Source organism: Dermochelys coriacea, chromosome 7 (genome assembly GCF_009764565.3).
Source record: "Dermochelys coriacea isolate rDerCor1 chromosome 7, rDerCor1.pri.v4, whole genome shotgun sequence".
Taxonomy (NCBI): Eukaryota; Metazoa; Chordata; order Testudines; family Dermochelyidae; genus Dermochelys; species Dermochelys coriacea.
Window position 1 is genome coordinate 30,158,118 of NC_050074.1, and position 19,319 is coordinate 30,177,436.

Sequence of the window (19,319 nt, forward strand, 5' to 3'; positions counted from 1 at the left end):
GGTAAATAGTCCTAATCCCCTGAGATGGGATATTAGATGGATAGGATCTGAATTACCCAGGAAAGAATTTTCTGTAGTATCTGGCTGGTGAATCTTGCCCATATGCTCAAGGTTTAGCTGATCGCCATATTTGGGGTCAGGAAGGAATTTTCCTCCAGGGCAGATTGGAAGAGGCCCTGGAGATTTTACGCCTTCCTCTGTAGCATGGGCCACAGGTCACTTGAGGGAGGATTCTCTGCTTCCTGAAGTCTTTAAACCACGATTTGAGGACTTCAATAGCTCAGACATAGGTGAGGTTTTTCGTAGGAGTGGGTGGGTGAGATTCTGTGGCCTGCGTTGTGCAGGAGGTTGGACTAGATGATCAGAATGGTCCCTTCTGACCTTAGTATCTATGAATCTATGAACCTAAAACAGTTTTCAAGTACATAAAAGATTGTTACAAGGAGGAGGGAGAAAAATTGTTCTTCTTAACCTTTGAGGATAGGGCAAGAAGCAATGGCCTTAAGTTGCAGCAAGGGTGGTTTAGGTTGGACATTAGGAAAAACTTCCTAACTGTCAGGGTGGTTAAGCACTGGAATCAATTGCCTGGGGAGGTTGTGGAATCTCCATCATTGGGGATTTTTAAGAGCAGGTTGGACAAACACCTGTCAGGGATGGTCTAGATAATACTTAGTCCTGCCATGAGCGCAGGGGACTGGACTAGATCAGTGGTTTTCAAACTTTTTTTCTGGCAATCCAGTTGAAGAAAATTGTTGATGCCCGTGACCCAGCAGAGCTGGGGATGAGGGGTTTGGGAGGGGCTCAGAGCTGGGGCAGAGGGTTGGGGTGCAGGGGTGAGAGCTGTGGGGTGGGGCCGGGAATGAGGTGTTCAGGGTGTGGGGGGGGCTCTGGGCTAGGGCAGAGGGTTGAGGTGCAAGATGGTCAGGGCTCTGGGCTGGGGGTGCAGACTCTGGGATGGGGCCAGGGATGAAGGGTTTGGGGTGCAGAAAGGGGCTTCGGGTTTGGGCAGGCTCAGGGCTGGGGCAGGGGATTGGGGAGCGGGCTTACCTCGGGCGACCCCCAGTCAGTGGCACAGCGGGGGTGCTAAGGCAGGCTTCCTGCCTGTCCTGGCACCACAGACCACGCTGCACCCCGGAAGCGGCCAGCAGCAGGTCTGGCTCCTTGGCGGAGGTGCGCAAGTGGCTCCTTGCGACTCTCACCCGCAGGTACACATCCCCAGCTCCCATTGGCCAGTTCTCGGCCAATGGGAGTGCGGAGCCAGTGCTCCGGGCGGGCCCTCCCCACCTAGGAGCCATACCTGCTGCTGGCCGCTTCTGGGGCGCAGCGCTGTGTCAGAACAGGTAGGGACTAGCCTGCCTTAGCCAGGCAGCAACGCCAACGGGACTTTTAGTGGCCTGGTTGGCAGTGCTGACCAGAGCTGCCGTGACCCAGTGCCTTTCATTCTGCAACCCAATACTGGGTCTCCACCCGCAGTTTGAAAACTATTGGACTAGATGACCTCCTGAGGTCCCTTCCAGTCCTATGAGTCTATGAAAAGGGGCTGAGCCCCAGCCCTGCTGCAGGGGGTGGATGGGGGGAGGGAGGTGCAGCACCCACCACTGCTGCGGCTGGGAGTTCCGGGGTCCTGCAGATGCCTGCAGTGGCCTGGAGCTGTCGGACCCCAGTTTGGGGCTCCAGGGCTGGCAGCTAGGAGCTCCGGGGTCCCCCTGCCACCTGTGGCAGCTGAGAGTTCTGGGATCCCTTCACTGCCCACGGCAGCTCGGAGCTGCGGGGTCCCCCCACTGCCTGCAGAGGCTCAGAGCTGCAGGTTCCCCCCACGGTGACTAGGAGCTCCCGGTCCCCCATGGCGGCTGAGAGCTGCCAGGGCCTCCGCTGCCCACAGGTACTCAGAGCTGCAGGGCCCATCGGCTGATACCTCCAGCCACACTGCCCTGGGGCTGAAGTGGAAAATGTCACGAGGTCACGCGAAGTCACAGGTGACATAATCTTAGCCAGAGTGATTATTATTAATAATAATTTTAAACATACCGGACAGAGGCAGATTTCAGCAATACACCTCCTGACCTTTTCCAGCTTACTGCCTAAGGTGGGACTTTAACTGACACTTGTGGTGACTGTGACACTTTTTGGGGTTCTCCGAGGTGAATCACCAGCACTTGCTTACATCATGAGAGAGCCTTGTCTGTGCCCACAGGGGAAATCCTCTCAACTTGGCCAGCCATGGATCACACAAGAGTCCGCTCTGGGCTCTGCGAGCTCTGCTCTCTCTGTCTCTGCAGGCTAGTAACGTAAACACCCCACTTCGTTACACTGCAGTGCCTGGTCCCATGTCTTCTGGACACCGGGTAATATACACCAATCTGCTGCCTCCATGGAGCCAGTGAACCCCAGTTTACCAATTTCACCTCAGTTCAACACTGGCCTTAGCACAAGGCACTCAGATGTGTCTACAGTAAAGCCAAATCGACATTCATTATCACTGTGTAGTGAGGTGGTGTGACTTCCCTCCGACCCAGGGGAGGAGCCACCCTTCATGCCCGAGTGGGCAGAGCCAGGCCTGCCTTGCTCCTCCTGCTAGAAGTATGTCACCGGGATAGGAAGTATAAAAGGCAGAGCCGCCTCCCGCTCAGTTGGAGCGGAGGCCGTAGGAGGCAGATGGACCCAGCTTGCTCCCGCCCACTGCCTCTGCTGCTGAACACAGCAGTGCCCTGCCCGCCGCGGAACCTGCTTCTGCCACAGACCTGCCGGGACTGCCACTGGCCATCTACTCTGAGGGGAGGGGAGGAAGTGGCCCAGGGGCAGCTGACCTTAGTCTGGCTGCAGCTTTGCCTGAGGCACTGCCAGCGTGTTGTGGTTGGGATCCCCGCTGACCTGGTGGTAGACCACTCCATCACTGTTAGGGCCCTGGGTCGGGGTCCAGTGAAGTAGGGTGGACCCGGACCCAACCTGCCACCCCACCCCGGGGTGGCAGCCTCCCCTCACCAGGCCAAGTGGCCTCTGCTCATCAGTTGTCCACTGGAGCTAGAATGCCCAGCCCCTGGAGTTTTCTCTGGCTCTGCTACAAGAGCCCAGAACTACTTGACTACTAGGTTTGCTCTGTCTCTGCAACCAGAGACCAGAGCTGACTGCCTAGTGGATTTGCTCTGTCTCTGAACCAAGAGGCCAGAGTTAATTGACTACTGGCGTGTCCCTGCCCTGGGCTGGAGGGCTTTGAGCTACTTAATGCTGGTGTTGGCCTGGGCCCCTGCCCCAAGGTCCCCAAGGCCATAGACTAAGGTGGGCGCAGCCCCCACTTGAAGGGTCCAAAGACCCTAGACAGTTGGACTGCACAGCCCGTAGAACCGGTAGGGACACTAACGCCTAAGCTAATTGCCCTGATACTAGACGGAGACCCCAATGACAAAGTGAGGTATGTGTCCTCCCTCTAACCCAGATGGGAGGGACAACCACCCCACCACTACACACAGCTTGAGTTAAAGATTCAAATAAAAGCGAGTAGAAGGATTTGGAAACATAAGGTAAAAGAAACATATAAAGCACAATCTCTAGCCTAGTCTTATTAACAAGTGACTTTCCTGTCTAACAAGGTATTTCTCACCCAATGGTAAGTCTTTACCGTGCTTGTACAGTCCAGGGAGCTGGGACTCACTTTTCATGAGACACTCCCACTGGCAGAATGTGGCCTCCAAATAGATAACAATTTGTGCCCTCTTTCCTTCTCTACAGTCCCAGGCCTGTGTCAATGCTCATGTCTACATCAGCCCCAGACTGTAAAAAAGGGCTGCACTGCGTTGAAGAATGTCAATTATTCTCAGTGTTGATTGAGTCAGCTGGGAGACCCACCCCGCCTCAGGTGACATGTTTCACCTCCCCCAGTTTTGGAAACCAATATTCGACAAGTTACATAACTCTAAAAATGCTTCCCATACAAACATCCTGCAATAACCTTGACAACCAGCTAGTTACTAGCTTTTGGCAGAGATCACATATGACCCCTTCAGTCAACAATTGAGAAGATGATTGGCTGCAGATGTAGATCGTGCAGATCATCATGGTGGACGTCACAGTTCCCTCTGAAAACAGGACCCCGGCCTTCCGCAATGCCTGATCTCAAAAGCTGGAGAAATATGCCCCTCGGCTGACACATTGGGGCTACAGCTGAAAGCTAGGGGCAACAAGGTTCAAACTCACACCCTGATCATCGGAGCCCTGGGCACATGGGACCCCAGAAACGAGCGAGTGCTGAGAGAATGTGGAATCAGTCAACACTACGCTCAGCTGATGTGGCAACTCATGGTATCGGATGCCATCACATCACCGGACGTTGGCAATACCAGGAGGGATGAGCTGGAGTGCTGATGCAAAGTGCAGTAGGGAAAGTAACTGAAATATTTCCTTGATGGATTGTATTTTCTAATGGACAACCTACCCTAAATTCTCAATTACTGAGGGACAATCTTCACTCATTGCTATATGCGCTTTCCACAACCAACTCTCTGTGTAACTTTGAGTGATGTACCCAAATACTTGGATGCTAATATCTAAACTGTATTGTTAAATTCATTCACCTAAATATGGGTTAGTGCTGATTATGCACTGTATGTATCTTATGTCTTTTAAAACAAACTTTGTATATTTGTGGATAATCTAAGCACTATACCCAGAACTACAGACACTCTTTTCTTAACCTGTGTATTATATAATCTTTTAACATTAGCTTTAATAAAATTTGTATACTTGCCAGGGCATGCCTTGGCATATTTGTCACAGTGAGTCAGGTTCAAAGAATCGCTGATATCTGCTTGAGCTATCCAGCTAAGAACCCTGTCAATTCCTATCTGTACATGCTCAGTGTAATCCATGGGGCAGCTCCCTGCACCTTGGAACTGCTTGGAGCATGTCTAACTGGAGAAGCAAACTCTTTTTCAAACAATGTTATAATTTGCCTTTCCCCAAAGGGCTGGTGGGTTCCAGGCACTCTGTTGGGTAACCCTCGAGTTTAGAGAGCATAAGCCCTGGTTTGATCTCTATCTGTGTGCAAAAAAAATGCAGGCAGAATGGGTCAACTTTAAGAAACACTGTTTGGGGAGGAGCTGTACCTCAGGAACCCATTGGCCAAATGGCCCCCAATTTGGATCACTGACCCGACCCTGAACCCCCATAAGACGCACCAAATTTAAAGACAACCCAAGTAACTATACCGATTTTTGAGCACTTAGAACAGTCAAGATTAAAACAGAAAGTTGGTCTTAACTATAGCAAAGCCGCTGCTCTGCTATAATACAAAAACGCTGCAGCCCTGTGATAGGGTATGCCAGCCCCACACTGAGGCCTGGCCTATACTACAAAGTAAGGCTGATGTAAGCTGCCTTGTGTCAGTCTATTTGTGAAAAGGCTATAGTGAAATTTGTCTCTAGCCGAGGTAGGCACCCCGCAACAGCGACCCGGTGCAACCACCTCTCTGAATGCTGTGGAGCCAGGGCTGACCTAATGAGGTCAATGTGTGACCTGTATCGACCCTAGCAGTCTTCCAGCAGCTGTCCTACAATGGCTACTCCTTGCAACAGTGACCATTGTGGTCACAATTATGAATTTCACAGCTCAGGGGTCACGGAGAGCAGAAACAGGGCACCCCTTTAAGCCCCCACCTTTGTATTTTTGAAATGCCTTTTCCTGATTGCCCAGTTTGGGAAGCACACGGAGCAGCTCTCCCTTGTGTGCAACTGCCCTCCTCACCGTGCGGATTCCAGGCATTAGACACGCCCTGCCTGGAGTAGACAGGAGGGATTGGCTCTCCTGGGCCCATGGGAGAAGAGGCTGTGCGGACACAGCTATGGATTAGCTGTAGAATAGTGGACATCTATGAAAAGATTGAACGGGGGCTGCAGGCAAAGGGGTACGGCCAGGATCAGTAGCAGTGCCACGTGAACAGCAATGCAGCAAGCACACACGAGGCCAGGACGCACAGCCATCGATCTGCTGCTGAGGCACAGTCCTGCTGCTTTCCCAACAAGCTGCATGACATACCTCACGGAGACCCCACCAGCACCCTGCAGACCACTGTGGGTACCTTGGAGGAGCCTGAGACAGAGACTCCTGCTAGGAACAGCGGGGAGGAGGAAGACAAGGGGTAGACGTAGCTGGGGGGCTCCAGCCATGCCATGAGCCAGGACCTGTTAGATACTCCACCACCATCTAGCCAATCCCACCAATTGAGCACGCACAAGCCCAATCCAGTGGAAGGGACCTTGGGTAAGTGTATACATGCATTTTTCCTTATGCTGTTTCAAGTTAAAGATGGTGCCTGGCCTCTTCTATGCCCACAGGAGCCCCTTGCAGTCAGAATGACATCTCAGTGGCAGGAGTGCCCAGAGATTGCAGAGCTAGTTCAAGGTCTCCAGAACCAAGTGGCCCAGTTACAATGGGAAAATATCTTCCTGCACTTGCAGGTCCCAGTGGTCCTGGATCCCCCCACATCATTAGCTGAGCCAGCCCAAAATGTATGCCCCAAGATCCTGCTATCAGAGCAGTTTGATGGGCATCAGATATTTCAGGGGCATCTCAACAACGTCGCCTGTTGCTCCTGTTGTGTTAAATGTATCTGAACGACCAAACCAAGGTAGGGGTCATCAGCTTATCGAAAGACAAAGCATTAGACTGGGCGTCACACTCCTGGAGTGAGGAGATTTGATTCTCTACAACTTTGATGAACTCGTTGGTGTCTTTTTGCTCACATTTGATGACCCAGCCTGTACCCATTCTGCCAAAACCGCCCTGCAGTTACTCAGACAAGGCCCCCGACTGATCACAGCCGACGCCACCCGTTTCCGACACCTGGTCACTGACACGGCTGGGAACGAAGTGGTGCAGATTTACCATTTCAACCTAGGCCTCAGTGATGAGATTAAAGATGAACTTGACCCTCCCGCCCCCGTGCATTTGCACCCCTGCGTTGAGTTGTGTATCCAGATTGACAATCAACTGTTTGAGTGATGGCAGGAAAAAAAGAAGGCATACGCCCGTCCCTGCCTAACTAGCCCTATTCCCACCGTTCACCCTCCCAGGCAATTGCTGGACCCAAACCCACACAGGTTGACATGACATGTAGGCGACTCAGATCGAGAGAAGAAATATCGTTGTTCAAATGGCCTCTGCCTGTACTGTGGGGAATGAGGCTACTTTGCCACCAGCTGCCCCCTCAAGTCCTGTTCTATGGCTAGTCCAGGAAGACGGGAGGGATCACCCTCACTAGAGGGGATGTGGCTGGACAGAACGGCAACATCAGGTTCCCTGAGCAGACTCCCTCTGCTTCCCTAACGTGTACCCTAACCACCGTGGACAACGGCCAATCCCGCCTCCAGATCAAGTGTCAACTTTGGGCCCTGGCTACGCCCAAAGCAAGCTGGATTCAGGAACGTCTAGTAATTTCATGGACACTGGCTTTACTAAAACAAACCAGTGCCAGTGCAAAGGAAGCTCCCCTGTGGTGGAAGCAATTCATGGCAGCTTGCTGTCCTTGGGCCTGGTCGTCTAGGAGGCTCCACCGCTTTGGGCTGTAATCCAAGGCCACCGGGAAACCCTGCAGTTTAACCTGATTGACTCACCTCACTTCTCGATCATGCTTGGCATCCCCTGGCTCTCCCTCCACAATCCAGACATTTCCCGGGGAGCATGAGAAGTGCAGTTCAGGTCTGATTTTTGTCAGCATCAGTGTCTAGTCCAATCTGGTGTTGAAGACACTAGACACTATCTGGGCAAGGCCACCATTTTCTGCTCACAGTGGGCTCTGAATGAGGATAACTCGTCAATTCCTGTGAAATACTAGAACTTTGTGGACATAGTCAATAAAAGAAACATTAATGCCCTAGCCCCACCTAGGCCTCACGACTACTCCATAGAATTCCTGCCAGGAGTCAAAATCCCCTTCAGGCAAATTTATGCTTTGTCAGAACCTGAACTCACAACCCTGTGGGAACACCTCAATGAAAATCTAGCAAATAATTGTATCTGTCCTTCTGTGTCCCCTGTCAAGGCCCCAGCCCTGGTTGTCAAGCAAAAGGATGGTACCCTGTGCCTTTGTGTAAACTGAATTGGAATTAATTTGCAAACTGGATACAATTAATTTAGGCTTGAATAGAGACTGGGAGTGGATGAGTCATTATATAAAGTAAAACTATTTCCCCATGTTATTTCTCCCCCCCACCCCACCCCCCACTGTTCCTCAGACATTCTTGTTAACTGCTTGAAATGGCCCACCTTGATTATCACTACAAAAGGTTTTCCTCCTTTCCCCTCTCCTTCCAGCTGGTAATAGCTCATCTTAAGTGATCACTCTCCTTACAGTGTGTATGATAAAATCCATTGTTTCATGTTCTCTGTGTGTGTATATAAATCTCCCCACTGTATTTTCCACCGAATGCATCTGATGAAGTGAGCTGTAGCTCACGAAAGCTTATGCTCAAATAAATTTGTTAGTCTCTAAGGTGCCACAAGTACTCCTTTTCTTAAATGCTGTACAATATCCCGTCAAGAATAAATATCCTTTGCTGTTGATCAGTGAACTACAGGAGAGGGTTGGCTTGGCTACGCAGAACCTATAACCTGGTCTGCATCCAAGAGGGTGATGAATGGAAAACAGCCTTTCGTATGTGGTATGGACATTTTGAGTACCTTGTCATGCCTTTTGGTCTCTCTAATGCCCCTGCCACATTCCAGCACTTGGTTATTGATATCTTCAGTGTTGTTCTGCACAAGTTTGTTGTAATCTACCCAGATAACATTCTTATTTTTTCAGAGGACCAAACCCTGCATGACCAGCATGCCTGGTTAGTACTCGAACGTCTTCAAGCAAACAGTCTGTATGGGAAATCTGAGAAATGTGAATTCAGTGGCACCTCTGTGGATTTCTTGGGTTATATTTTTTTTCCCAACGGAATAAGTATGGATCACAGAAAACTCTCTGCGATTTAAACTTGGGCTACACCCAAGAACATCCATGATATCCAGTGCTTCCTAGGATTTGCCAGTTTCTATAGATGATTCATTCAAGGATTTTCACAAGTGGTATTTCCAATTAGCCAGCTGCTGTGGAAGAACTCTCCCCTGGATGCCAGAAACCCAACTGGTCGTTGATCGGCTGAAGGACGTGTGTACTTCTGCCCCCATCCTAGTGCACCTGGATCCATCAAAACCTTTTGTCATCAAAGCAGATGCCTCTGATCACATGATTGAGGCAGTGCTATTATAGCAACATGGGCCGCTGAATGACCTTAGCCATTGTGCCTTCTCTTCTATGAAACTGACACCTGAGGAACAAAATTATAAAATTGGTAGTAAGGAGTCATTGGCCATCAAGGCTGCATTTCAGGAGTGGCACCATCATCTAGAAGGAGTATGCCTTTCCGTCCAGGTGTTCACAGATCATAAAAATTTGGAACATCTCTCTCAGCAGCCCTCAAGCAACGTCGGCTATGTTGATCCCTCTTCTCCTCTAGATTCAACTTCACCCTGACCTACCAGCTGAGAACCTGGAATGAAAAAAACGATGTCTCCCCTTTTTGGAGAGAATTGGCCAAAGTCCTGAAGTTACCCTATGCATTTCCTCTGCTTACCACCACCAGATGGATGGACAATTGGAATGGGTAAATCAAATTCCAGAACAATAACTCTACTGCTTATCAACAACCCTCAAGATGGTTGGTTCCAACTTTTACCTTTCATTGAATTTGTTTATAGTAACACCAGTCACAGATCAACCTGCCAAAAACCCTTCTATGCCAATTGTGGCTTCCCCCCTCGATTCCATCCATCCGTCCCGCCAATCTCCCATGTCTCCACGGCCTCTGATTTGGTTCAACATGTCCACCACTTTCAAGAGGAATTAAAATCACACTTAAAGTCAGCCAAGGACAACTACAAATGATATACTGTCCTCCATCAACAGGACCCGCCTCCCTTGTCAGTCAGAAACAAGATATTCAACACTTGGATACCTCCTCAAAGAAACTAGACCACCATTACCTTGGGCCATTTTGATCATCCAACAGATCAACCCAGTGGCCTTCATCCACTTGCCCCGTGCCATGAAGATACATCCAGCATTCCATGTTTCCTTGTTAAAGAAATAGGTGGCCAACTCTTTTCCCGGATGCACAAAACCACCCCCACCCCTCATCATGGTTCGGGGGCAGGAAGATACCTGGTGAGACAGATGCTGAATTCTAAGATCCTCTAATGATGACTTGTGAACCTTGCGGACTGGGAAGTGTATGCCCCAGTGAGTGGGGGGTGATGTGAGGTGATGAGCTAGAGCTTGATTAAGCCACAAGCAGTGTTGAGTCACTCCTGAGCAAAGCTCCAGCCAATCCACAAGCCAGGAGCTGGTCTGGTGGCTCTCAGAGCAGGATTATAACCCTCACAAGAGAAACAGCAGCTCCGTCTGCCCAGCATCACTTCATGGCTTGGAACTCTCCCTGGCCTGAGAGTGGTGACAGACTCCACAGGCCTTAGCCTGCTCCAGCCCTGCTCCAGCTCCAGCCCGGCTCTTAACTCCTGATTCTGGCTCTGACCACTGGCTTTAGTTCCTCGCCCAACTTCCATCACACCAACCAATAGGCCCCTCCATCTCAGTTTCTGAAACCAGTAGCAGCTGAGCTCTCTGTGGCTTTGCTACCCTCAGGAGTGAGATATCAGCTAAAATCACCAGCGCCCGTGGGTTGTTGTGCCAATACTCAGTGCCACTGCCCTATACCCGTACCCATGGAATAGGGATTGAAATGTGACTGTTCTATGCAACCAAAATTCCTTTTCCTCCGCTCGCCCCTGGTGGGCCACATTCGTGGCTGGGACGGGAGAGTGGTGCTGTGCAGGGGCACTCCAAAGCTGGCATGTCAACAAGCACGTCGTATTCAAAGATTTTATGGGAATAAGGCAAGGGAGTTTTGAAATGGAACTTTCCCTTTGCATTGTGACAATAAAGCCAGTGATACATCTTTCTTTCTATCAGCAGCTGTTGCTGTTATGGACTTGAGGGTGCCCCCCCACCGCACACACCTGCAAAATACCTGACCCTAATAAGGAGGAGAAAGAGGAGAACAAGGGAGGACATGTTCAGCAAGCTCCTGCCAGCCAGTGCTGCATCGGACCATGAACAGAGGGCCTGGAGTGGAGGGCCACCATGGCAGACAACGTGGAAAAGGAGAGAGGAAATGGGAGAAACACCAGGACATAATGGGTCGTCTCAGGCAGCAAACCCAGATGCTGCAGACCTTGTTGACCTGCAGGTCCAAAAATCCCAGGCTCCTCACCCTCTGCAGTCCTTGGAGAACTCCATGCTAGCTGCTCCAAATGCCGCCCCGACATAGCACTTGGCATCGTGGGCCACACCCTTACCCCTACCGCTCCAGGCCAGGTGACTGCAAGGGAAACCCCACCTTCACACACCATGACCTGTGGGCTACTTTTGTGCACTGAAATGGACAGAAATATTTCCTGCCTTTTCAATTTCAAAGTCCCATTCCATTAATTTATGTTTAAAGTCTGTATGGCGATGTCTGTCTTTTGGGACGTTGTTTTTCTGCAGTGTTTTTGCCACTCAATAAATTTCTATGTATGGAGAATAAAATTCTCTTTATTTGTGCCCAGCACGTACGGCAGAACGCACAGTGGGACTCACAGCACACTGTACTTGTCAGTGTATAGCAAGCACCACACCGCTCAGTGGCGCAGGAAACCAGTCATATTTAGAGATGTACAGCAAGCGCGACCTGATTCCCAGCAGCACCCACAGCTCCTGGGCCAGCACAGAACCCTCCGGTTCCAAAGCCTCCCTCGACCACATTGTTCCACCTGGAGCAACGGTAGTGGCCCTTGTGTCTGGCTGTTGAAACTCGGCAGACAGCCGCTCCACCTCTGCCCTGGCGGCAGCTTTTCCCACTTTGTCTCACAGATATTACACTGCACACAGCAGGCAGCTACAACCAGTGGGATATTTTTCTCCCAGAGAGCCAATCCAGTGAGTAAACACCACCAGGTTCTCTTCAATCCACCAAAAGTACATTCAGTTGTCATTCTGCACCTGCTGAATCTTTCCGTGGTGTTGTCAAAGTGGCCAGCATACGGCTTCATGAGCCAGGGGAGCAAGGGGTAGGCTGGGTCTGCCAAATCACCACTGGCATTTCCATATCACCAATAGTAATCCCCCGGTCAGGACAGAAGGTCCTTGCTTGCAGCTTTCTGAACAGGCCTGTGTTTTTAAGGATGCGAGCATCATGCACCTCCCCTGACCAGCCCACCCTAATGTGAGTCAAGCATCTCAGGGGAATCCACCAATGCTTGCATAACCATGGAAATATAGCCCTTTCTGTTGATGTTCTCTGTGGCAAGGCAGGCTGGGACCAAAATAGGGATATGCATGCCGTCTATCATGCCACCATAGTTTGGGAACCCCATTGCTGCAAATCCAGCTGCTATGTTCTGCACATTACCTAGTCACAGACCTGCCTAGCAGGAGACAATTAACAACCCTGTGCTCTTGCATGACAATGGCCCCCACGGTGGATTTTTCAACTTCAGAATGATTTCCCACTGATCAGTAACAATTTGGCATTGCAAATTTCCAAAGTGCAATCACTGCTGGCTTCTCTACTGGCCGTACAGCTCTCACTCAGCTGTCCATGCGCTAGAGGGCTGGGGCAAGCTCGGCACTCAGATCCAGGAATGTGGTCTTTTGCATCCAAAACTTTTGCAGCCACTGGTCATCATCCCAAACCTGCATTATGATGTGATCAAACCAGTCAGGGCTCGTTTCTCAGGCCCAGAAGCGGCGCTCCACCATCTGCAGCTGCTCCGTGAATGCTACCAACAACCTGGAATTGTTCTTTGCTATGTCCTTCAGCTAACTGTCCTCAAATAAAGCCGTATGTTTCCCACTGTTGGGTTACTTCCTGTAGGTCTGCAGATACAGGAGGACTGTGCAGAGCTGTGAGGGCGCCGTGCTTCTATCAGAAACAGCGGACACGGAGAAGTTCACATGGGTTTGTGGGATTAAAAAAAATTAAAGGTGCAAAAATGATGGGCTATGGATGGTATTATGGGATGGAGGAAGTTGCATGCTGGGAACTAGACCTCACCTCCCAGAGATCCCTCGGTAAGTCGCTTCTATCCCACAGCACATACTGAAAATTCCTTCAAGGGCATTGCATGGGACGGTGGCGCATGGCGCACTGTGGTACCTGCCCGCAGTGCACTGCACTTTGCATTGGCACAAGCATACCTGGTGGGTACATGCAGCTCCAACACAAGCAGCCAAGTGTGCATGCACACAAGCAATATACACACTTTGGCGACTGTGCGCCCATGCAACTTGTGCCGACCAAACTTTGTAGTGTAGACGTGGTTAGCAAGGGTTAATGAGGTGCTATGGACCCACTGAGCCCCGCCCCATTACACAGACACCCGCTGTCAGGTAAAGTTAGGAGGGGGAGAGCACTGGAGAACAGCTCAGTAGCTGGCTGATCAGGGTGGAGAACAGATCTCCTTTCCTTTGCTTCCTAGGGAGAGGTCCAGCCCAGCCCCTCTGCAGAGACTGTTGATTGCCAGAGTCCAGAAGACGCTAGGTCTGGCACAGAACTATTGAGTTTAGATTTGGGATTATTTCTTTGCTTTAGTCCAAAATGACTATCGGGCTGTCTGTGGTGCCAGGTCTGCAGGGCCTCGTGGGGATCGTTGGGATCCCCTGCCAAGGAAGGATGTGGGGAGCTGCCTTAATAAACTCCATGGACTTTTGCTCCCTCTGGAGTCTGCCCTGAAATGTGTCTTGGACCCTGAAGAGCACAGTCACAAGCCACTATTAACTAGATTAAAAACTGTCTAACTGATAGAGCTCAATGGGGGATTGTCAGCCAATAGGGCTGCTTCTAGTGGGGTCTGCCGTGAGGGTTTCTAGGCCTGGCGCTATGCAATAGTCTGGAAGGAAATGCCAGCTCAGTGCTGGTAACATGCGCCCATGGAACACAGATTGGCAGAGAGGTAAATAACGCTGGGGATGGGGCCATCATACAGAGCGACCTGGCTCACGCGCTGAGGTGGGCTCGTTTCAACAACATGCATTTGAACTCAGCTACATGCAGGGCCCAGCCCGTCTAGGGCCCAAGAACGTCAGTCCCGTTTATGAGATGGGGACTATAGCCTGGAACATCCTGTGTCCCAGGACGCATGCACAGGTGGGCGCGAGGGTCAGTGTGAGTGCAGGAGTGTGGGGCGGTGGTGTGCAAAGGGGACCAGGCGTGCCTGTGAAAAGGGGCATGGGCTGGTTGTGAATGGCCCCAAGGGGCAGGGTGGGGGCATGAATGTGAGAAGTGGGCATGCCCGCATTTCACCTGTCCCTCTTCCCCCAGGCCTCCCCGGCGTGAGGCTGGCCCAGCTTCCCGCCCGGTGGCTCCATGACGAGGGAGGTGCCCAGCTGGATGGGGCCCAGGTAGGGGGGAGCCAGCACCCACCATGCCCTACGCCCTCCCTCCTCTGCACTGCGCCCTCAAGATGATGTCCCGCAAGAAGGCCCTGCTGCTGCTGCTCCTGGCACTCAGCACCCTGAGCCTGCTCATCCACCAGAGCACACACCTCAACTGGTACAGAGCAAGGGAGGGGGAGGACAGGGCTGGAGGATGGGGGTCATGTGGGAGTGAGGTAGAAGAAGGGTTGGAGCACGGAGGGGGGTAGAGCTGGAGGATGGGGCAGGGGGCACGTCAAGTGGGGCTATGTGGACAGGGCTAGGGAATGGGGGCAGGGCTGGGTGGAGTGGGGCATGGATAGTGGGACAGGGTGGGATGGTTCAGGGGCAGAGTTAGTGGGCTTGGGGCGGGGGCAGATGGGCATGTGGGGCTGGGACATGGGGAGGAAATGAATGGGCCCATTGGGCTGATTAGGGCAGGGGTCCTGGGGAGTGCGGGGCTGGCCATGCCCCTCGCTCTGACCCCCCCTCTCCCCAGCAGGTCCCCCAAGCCTTCCTCCCCAGGCTGCCCCCCAGCCCCCTCGCCCCGCCCCAAGCACACCTCGGTGGCCTTCCTGAAGACCCACAAGACAGCGGGCACCACGGTGCAGAACATCCTTTTCCGCTTCGCCGAGCAGCACGACGTGATGGTGGCGCTGCCCCACCATGCCTGCGACCACCAGTTCTGCTACCCCCGCAACTTCTCCACCCGCTTTGTGCACCCGCACACCCTGCCCCCCCGCATCATCGCCAGCCACCTGCGCTTCCAGCGCCAGGAGCTGCACCGCCTCATGCCCAACGACACGCTCTACGTCACCATCCTGCGCGAGCCCGTGGCCATGTTCGAGTCACTCTTCACCTACTACAACCAGTACTGCTCCGCCTTCAAGCGGGTGCCCAACGGCTCCATGGAAGCCTTCCTGGCGAACCCATTGGCCTTCTACCGCCCCCAGGAGAAGTTCTCCATGTACGCCCACAACACCCTGCTCTACGACCTGGGCGGGGACAACGACCACAGCCCCGCCGACCCCACCTACCTGCCTGGCTTCATCCGCCAGGTGGAGGAGGTCTTCTCGCTGGTGATGATCGCCGAGTACTTCGATGAGTCGCTGGTGCTGCTGCGCCGGCTGCTCTCCTGGGACCTGGAGGACGTGCTCTATGTCAAGCTCAACATGCGTGGTCCCCGGTCCAAGGGCAACATCAGCTCGGAGGCGCTGGCCGCCCGCATCCGCACCTGGAACGGGCTGGACGCCCAGCTCTACGACCACTTCAACGCCACCTTCTGGCGCAAGGTGGCACAGGCGGGGCGGGAGTGCGTGGCGGAGGAGGTGGGGGCGCTGCGCCGGGCCTGCAACCAGCTGCTGCGCCGCTGCTTCGGGGGGCGGCCCCAGCTGCGCCCCGCCACGCAGATCAAGAACAAGGAGCTGCGGCCTTGGCAGCCCAGCTCCAAGGTGGACATTGTGGGCTATGACCTGCCTCCGGCCGTGCCCGGCTCAGGTGCCCCCCCTGACGAGCGCTGCCTCAAGCTGGCCATGCCTGAGGTGCAGTTCTCCCGCTACATGCTGCGCAAGCAGAGCCTGCGTACCCGCCGCAGGGCCATGCTCCACCGCCCACTGCCCCCCCGGGGAGTCCCGCGCCCAGCCAGAGCCCTCCCCCTCCGCCACCCCACAATGCCCAAGGCGGCCTGAACAGGGGCTGGGACCTTTGCCCAGACTAGACACTCACGCCTGGGTGAGGGGCTGTGCGAGCATCATGGACATGGCTTCCTGTGCCCTCCCGCCCTCGGGTCAGCCATGGGGAGATCCCTTTGCCGGCCCCCTTCTCCCTCCCTGTGACAGTCCCATCCTGCACAACAGCCCCACGCCCTTCCCCCTGCATCCCACGCCCCTTTGGGAGGGCTGAATCTGAACTGAATGCCACTGGGGCCTGATCTGGCACTGGGAAGCTGCCACTCCCCACTTCCTGAGCCTGCGTCAGGTCTGTTTGCAGGTTCTGGATGGTTTGCACATGCCCTGGATTTGGAAATCCACCCATCACCACCTGGGGACTGAGGCATCTGGGGGCCTGGGAGGGAAGCCCAGCAGCTCAGCACGGAACAGCAGTGGCCATGGTTTGGGGCCTAGATGGTGGCCCCCCCAACTCCAGCCTTTCTTCCCTAGCACTCCCCGCCCCAGCACTGGCCCATACCTCTCCCTAGTGCCACCATTGACATGGGGACATAGTACTGCATGGGAGACACGGGGCCCAGCTAAACCCTGGGGAGGCGGGACTCGAACCCCTGCCCCAGGCAACAGATCAGGGCACACAACACCACACACCCTATCGCACACACAGACACCCCCCATCACACATGGCGCACACATCCTATCTGTCCACACAATCCCCCCATCAGTCCCCACCCCCACTTCCGTTTACCCACACACCTTGCACACAGTGCTTACTTTGTAATGAAACAGGTGTCGGGACTCAAGCGATTTTTTACATTCATACCTGATGCAGCCAGCCCAGAGGTGCTGGGGCTCGGCACTGCCAAGCTCTGGCCCAAATTAACCACTGTTTGCATACATGCACAGTGTCACACACACACACAATCACTCACAGCTGGCCCCCTGTGCAGTCACTCACACACACACACACACCCCTTGCCAGTGTGCCACACTGGTGTGGCAAGGTGACAGTGTCCCAGCCAGGAGTGACTCCCTCCCCAGGATCCCGGGGGGGCACTGTCTGGGCCCTCCCGCCTCATGAGCTATTCCCTGGGTAATGGATTCCCAGGAAGAGGCTGATTCAGAGCAACTGCAGTCGGGGAGGTTTAGGTTGGATATTAGGAAAAACTTTTTCACTAGGACGGTGGTGAAGCACTGGAACGGATTACCTAGGGAGGTGGTGGAATCTCCTTCCTTTGAGGTTTTTAAGGTCAGGCTTGACAAAGCCCTGGCTGGGATGATTTAGTTGGGGGTTGGTCCTGCTTTGAGCAGGGGGTTGGACTAGATGACCTCCTGAGGTCCCTTCCAACCCTGATATTCTATGATTCTATGAACTGTCAGGGGGATGGGAACCTGCCCCCAATAAAGGACTCTGTGAGGTGCCTGGTCTGCTCTGGTGTCTGTGGCTCATGGGGGGCAGGTGGGAAGTTCTGGGGGGTGGCTCTCTTTGGGTCATTGCCCCATGGGTACCACAGGGTGTGACCCCTGACCCTCAGCAGATACTGCAGCCTGTAGCTGGCAGCAGTAGGAAGTTGTTATCTTCCATGTGGCCAGAGCCTGAGGTGGGGCAGTCAGGCACACATGGTATGTGTGGCACACACACCTTGAGTGTGACTCTAGGGACCGATGCAGCTGTGTCTGGGGAGGAGTTGAGGGTTGGTTCCTGAGGATGGTGACTGGCTTGCTGGCACCGATGGGGGCTGGATTCACTGCAGGAGTGTTGTCAGATAGAGGGGACCAGGTGCCTCATTCCCAGCCCCCCACCCTTGTTTCCCTTCCAGCAGGTCCCGCAGAGCTGGGTTTGCTAGGTCTCAGCCTGGCTCAAAGCAGAACAGGGGTCTCCCTGCCCATAAGCCCCTGGCAGGGACCCTGGGGGGCATGGGCCACAGAGATCTGCCCCTGCAGAAAAGGGGTCAGTGTGGGGCAAAGACAAAGGCATTGGTGGGTTGCAGGGAAGGGGAGGTGCAGCTGCACAGATGTCCTTGGCAGGCCTAGGCAATGGGCATGTTGGCACAGGGTGAGGGGGACGTCTAGTGGTCAGACTACATGCCCCAGGGATCTTGTGCCCCACTGTCCTGGACCTGCTTATGCAGAACAGGATTGGGGGTCACAGAGTGGAGGACAAGGGGGGCAGCAAGTAATTGCCCCCTTGTGCCATAATGGTGAGAGAGTGAAGCCAGTGGCAGCATCTGGCTTCACACATCTCTGGCAGAGGGCAAAGGACCATCCTGCACCATAGACCGTACCCAGCTCAGGGAGTGGGATATGGGGCTTTTCCCCTCTTGAGGGCACTAGACCCAGGGCAGCAGGACTGGCTAGCTCAGGGAAGCAGTCAATGGGGGGCTGGTATGTGGGCAGAGGCTGTCTCTCTCCCCTCCCCCCAGCCCCAGCAATCCCACGCTGAGTATGCCAGCGCAGATGGCAATGTGGAGACATGGCAGCCGATAGCTCCAGGGAGTGGAAGGAGCGACCCACAGAAATGACACCCTGATGGTGGTGGGGGGGGCACTGCTGGGCCAGGAGGATGAAGGCTGGCTTAATCTACTCCTCACTGGGGCCATTCACAGCCCCTCGAGGAACACACCTCTCTGCCCTTGCTTCTGCACAACTGGGAGCTGATGCGGGGGGGTCCCATGTGCAGGGTGGCAAGACCTGTCTGGATGGGCCCACAGCTCTAATGTGGGGTGGCAGGGAGGAGGGAATACCAGGGCCGACTGGCAGCAAGGGGGAGGGGATACCAGGGCAGATGAGTGGCAGGGGGAGGGGATACCATGACGGATGGGTGGTAGTGGGGAGGGGATACCAGGGTGGACAGGCTGAGGGCTGGCTTGATCTACTCCTCACTGGGTTCCACTCACAGCCCCTCTAGGAACACACCTCTCTGCCCTTGCTTCTGCACCGCTGGGAGCTGATGGGGGCGGATGAGTGGCAGAGAGGAGGGGATACCAGGACGGACGGGCAGCAGGGGATACCAGGGCAGATGGGCAGCAGGGAGGAGGGGATACCAGGACGGACGGGCAGTAGGGGATACCAGGGCAGATGGGCAGCAGGGAGGAGGGGATACCAGGATGGACGGGCAGCAGGGGATACCAGGGCAGATGGGCAACAGGGAGGAGGGGATACCA

General features: G+C 53.8%; 1 protein-coding gene across 2 annotated transcripts in view; it reads left to right on the forward strand.

Annotated features, from left to right (window-relative positions):
- GAL3ST3 (galactose-3-O-sulfotransferase 3) overlaps positions 1-17,576 on the forward strand; it is a 38,527-nt gene extending 20,951 nt beyond the window's left edge. The window contains exons 2-3 of one of the 2 annotated variants that reach the window (XM_038408248.2): positions 14,397-14,627; positions 14,988-17,576. In XM_038408248.2, the coding sequence (XP_038264176.1) occupies positions 14,500-14,627; positions 14,988-16,176 (1,317 nt within the window). In that variant the 5' untranslated portion in view covers positions 14,397-14,499 and the 3' untranslated portion in view covers positions 16,177-17,576. The remainder of the gene's footprint in view (positions 1-14,396; positions 14,628-14,987) is intronic. The other variant, XM_038408252.2, reaches the window with a different exon arrangement.
- The last annotated feature ends 1,743 nt before the right edge of the window (positions 17,577-19,319 follow it).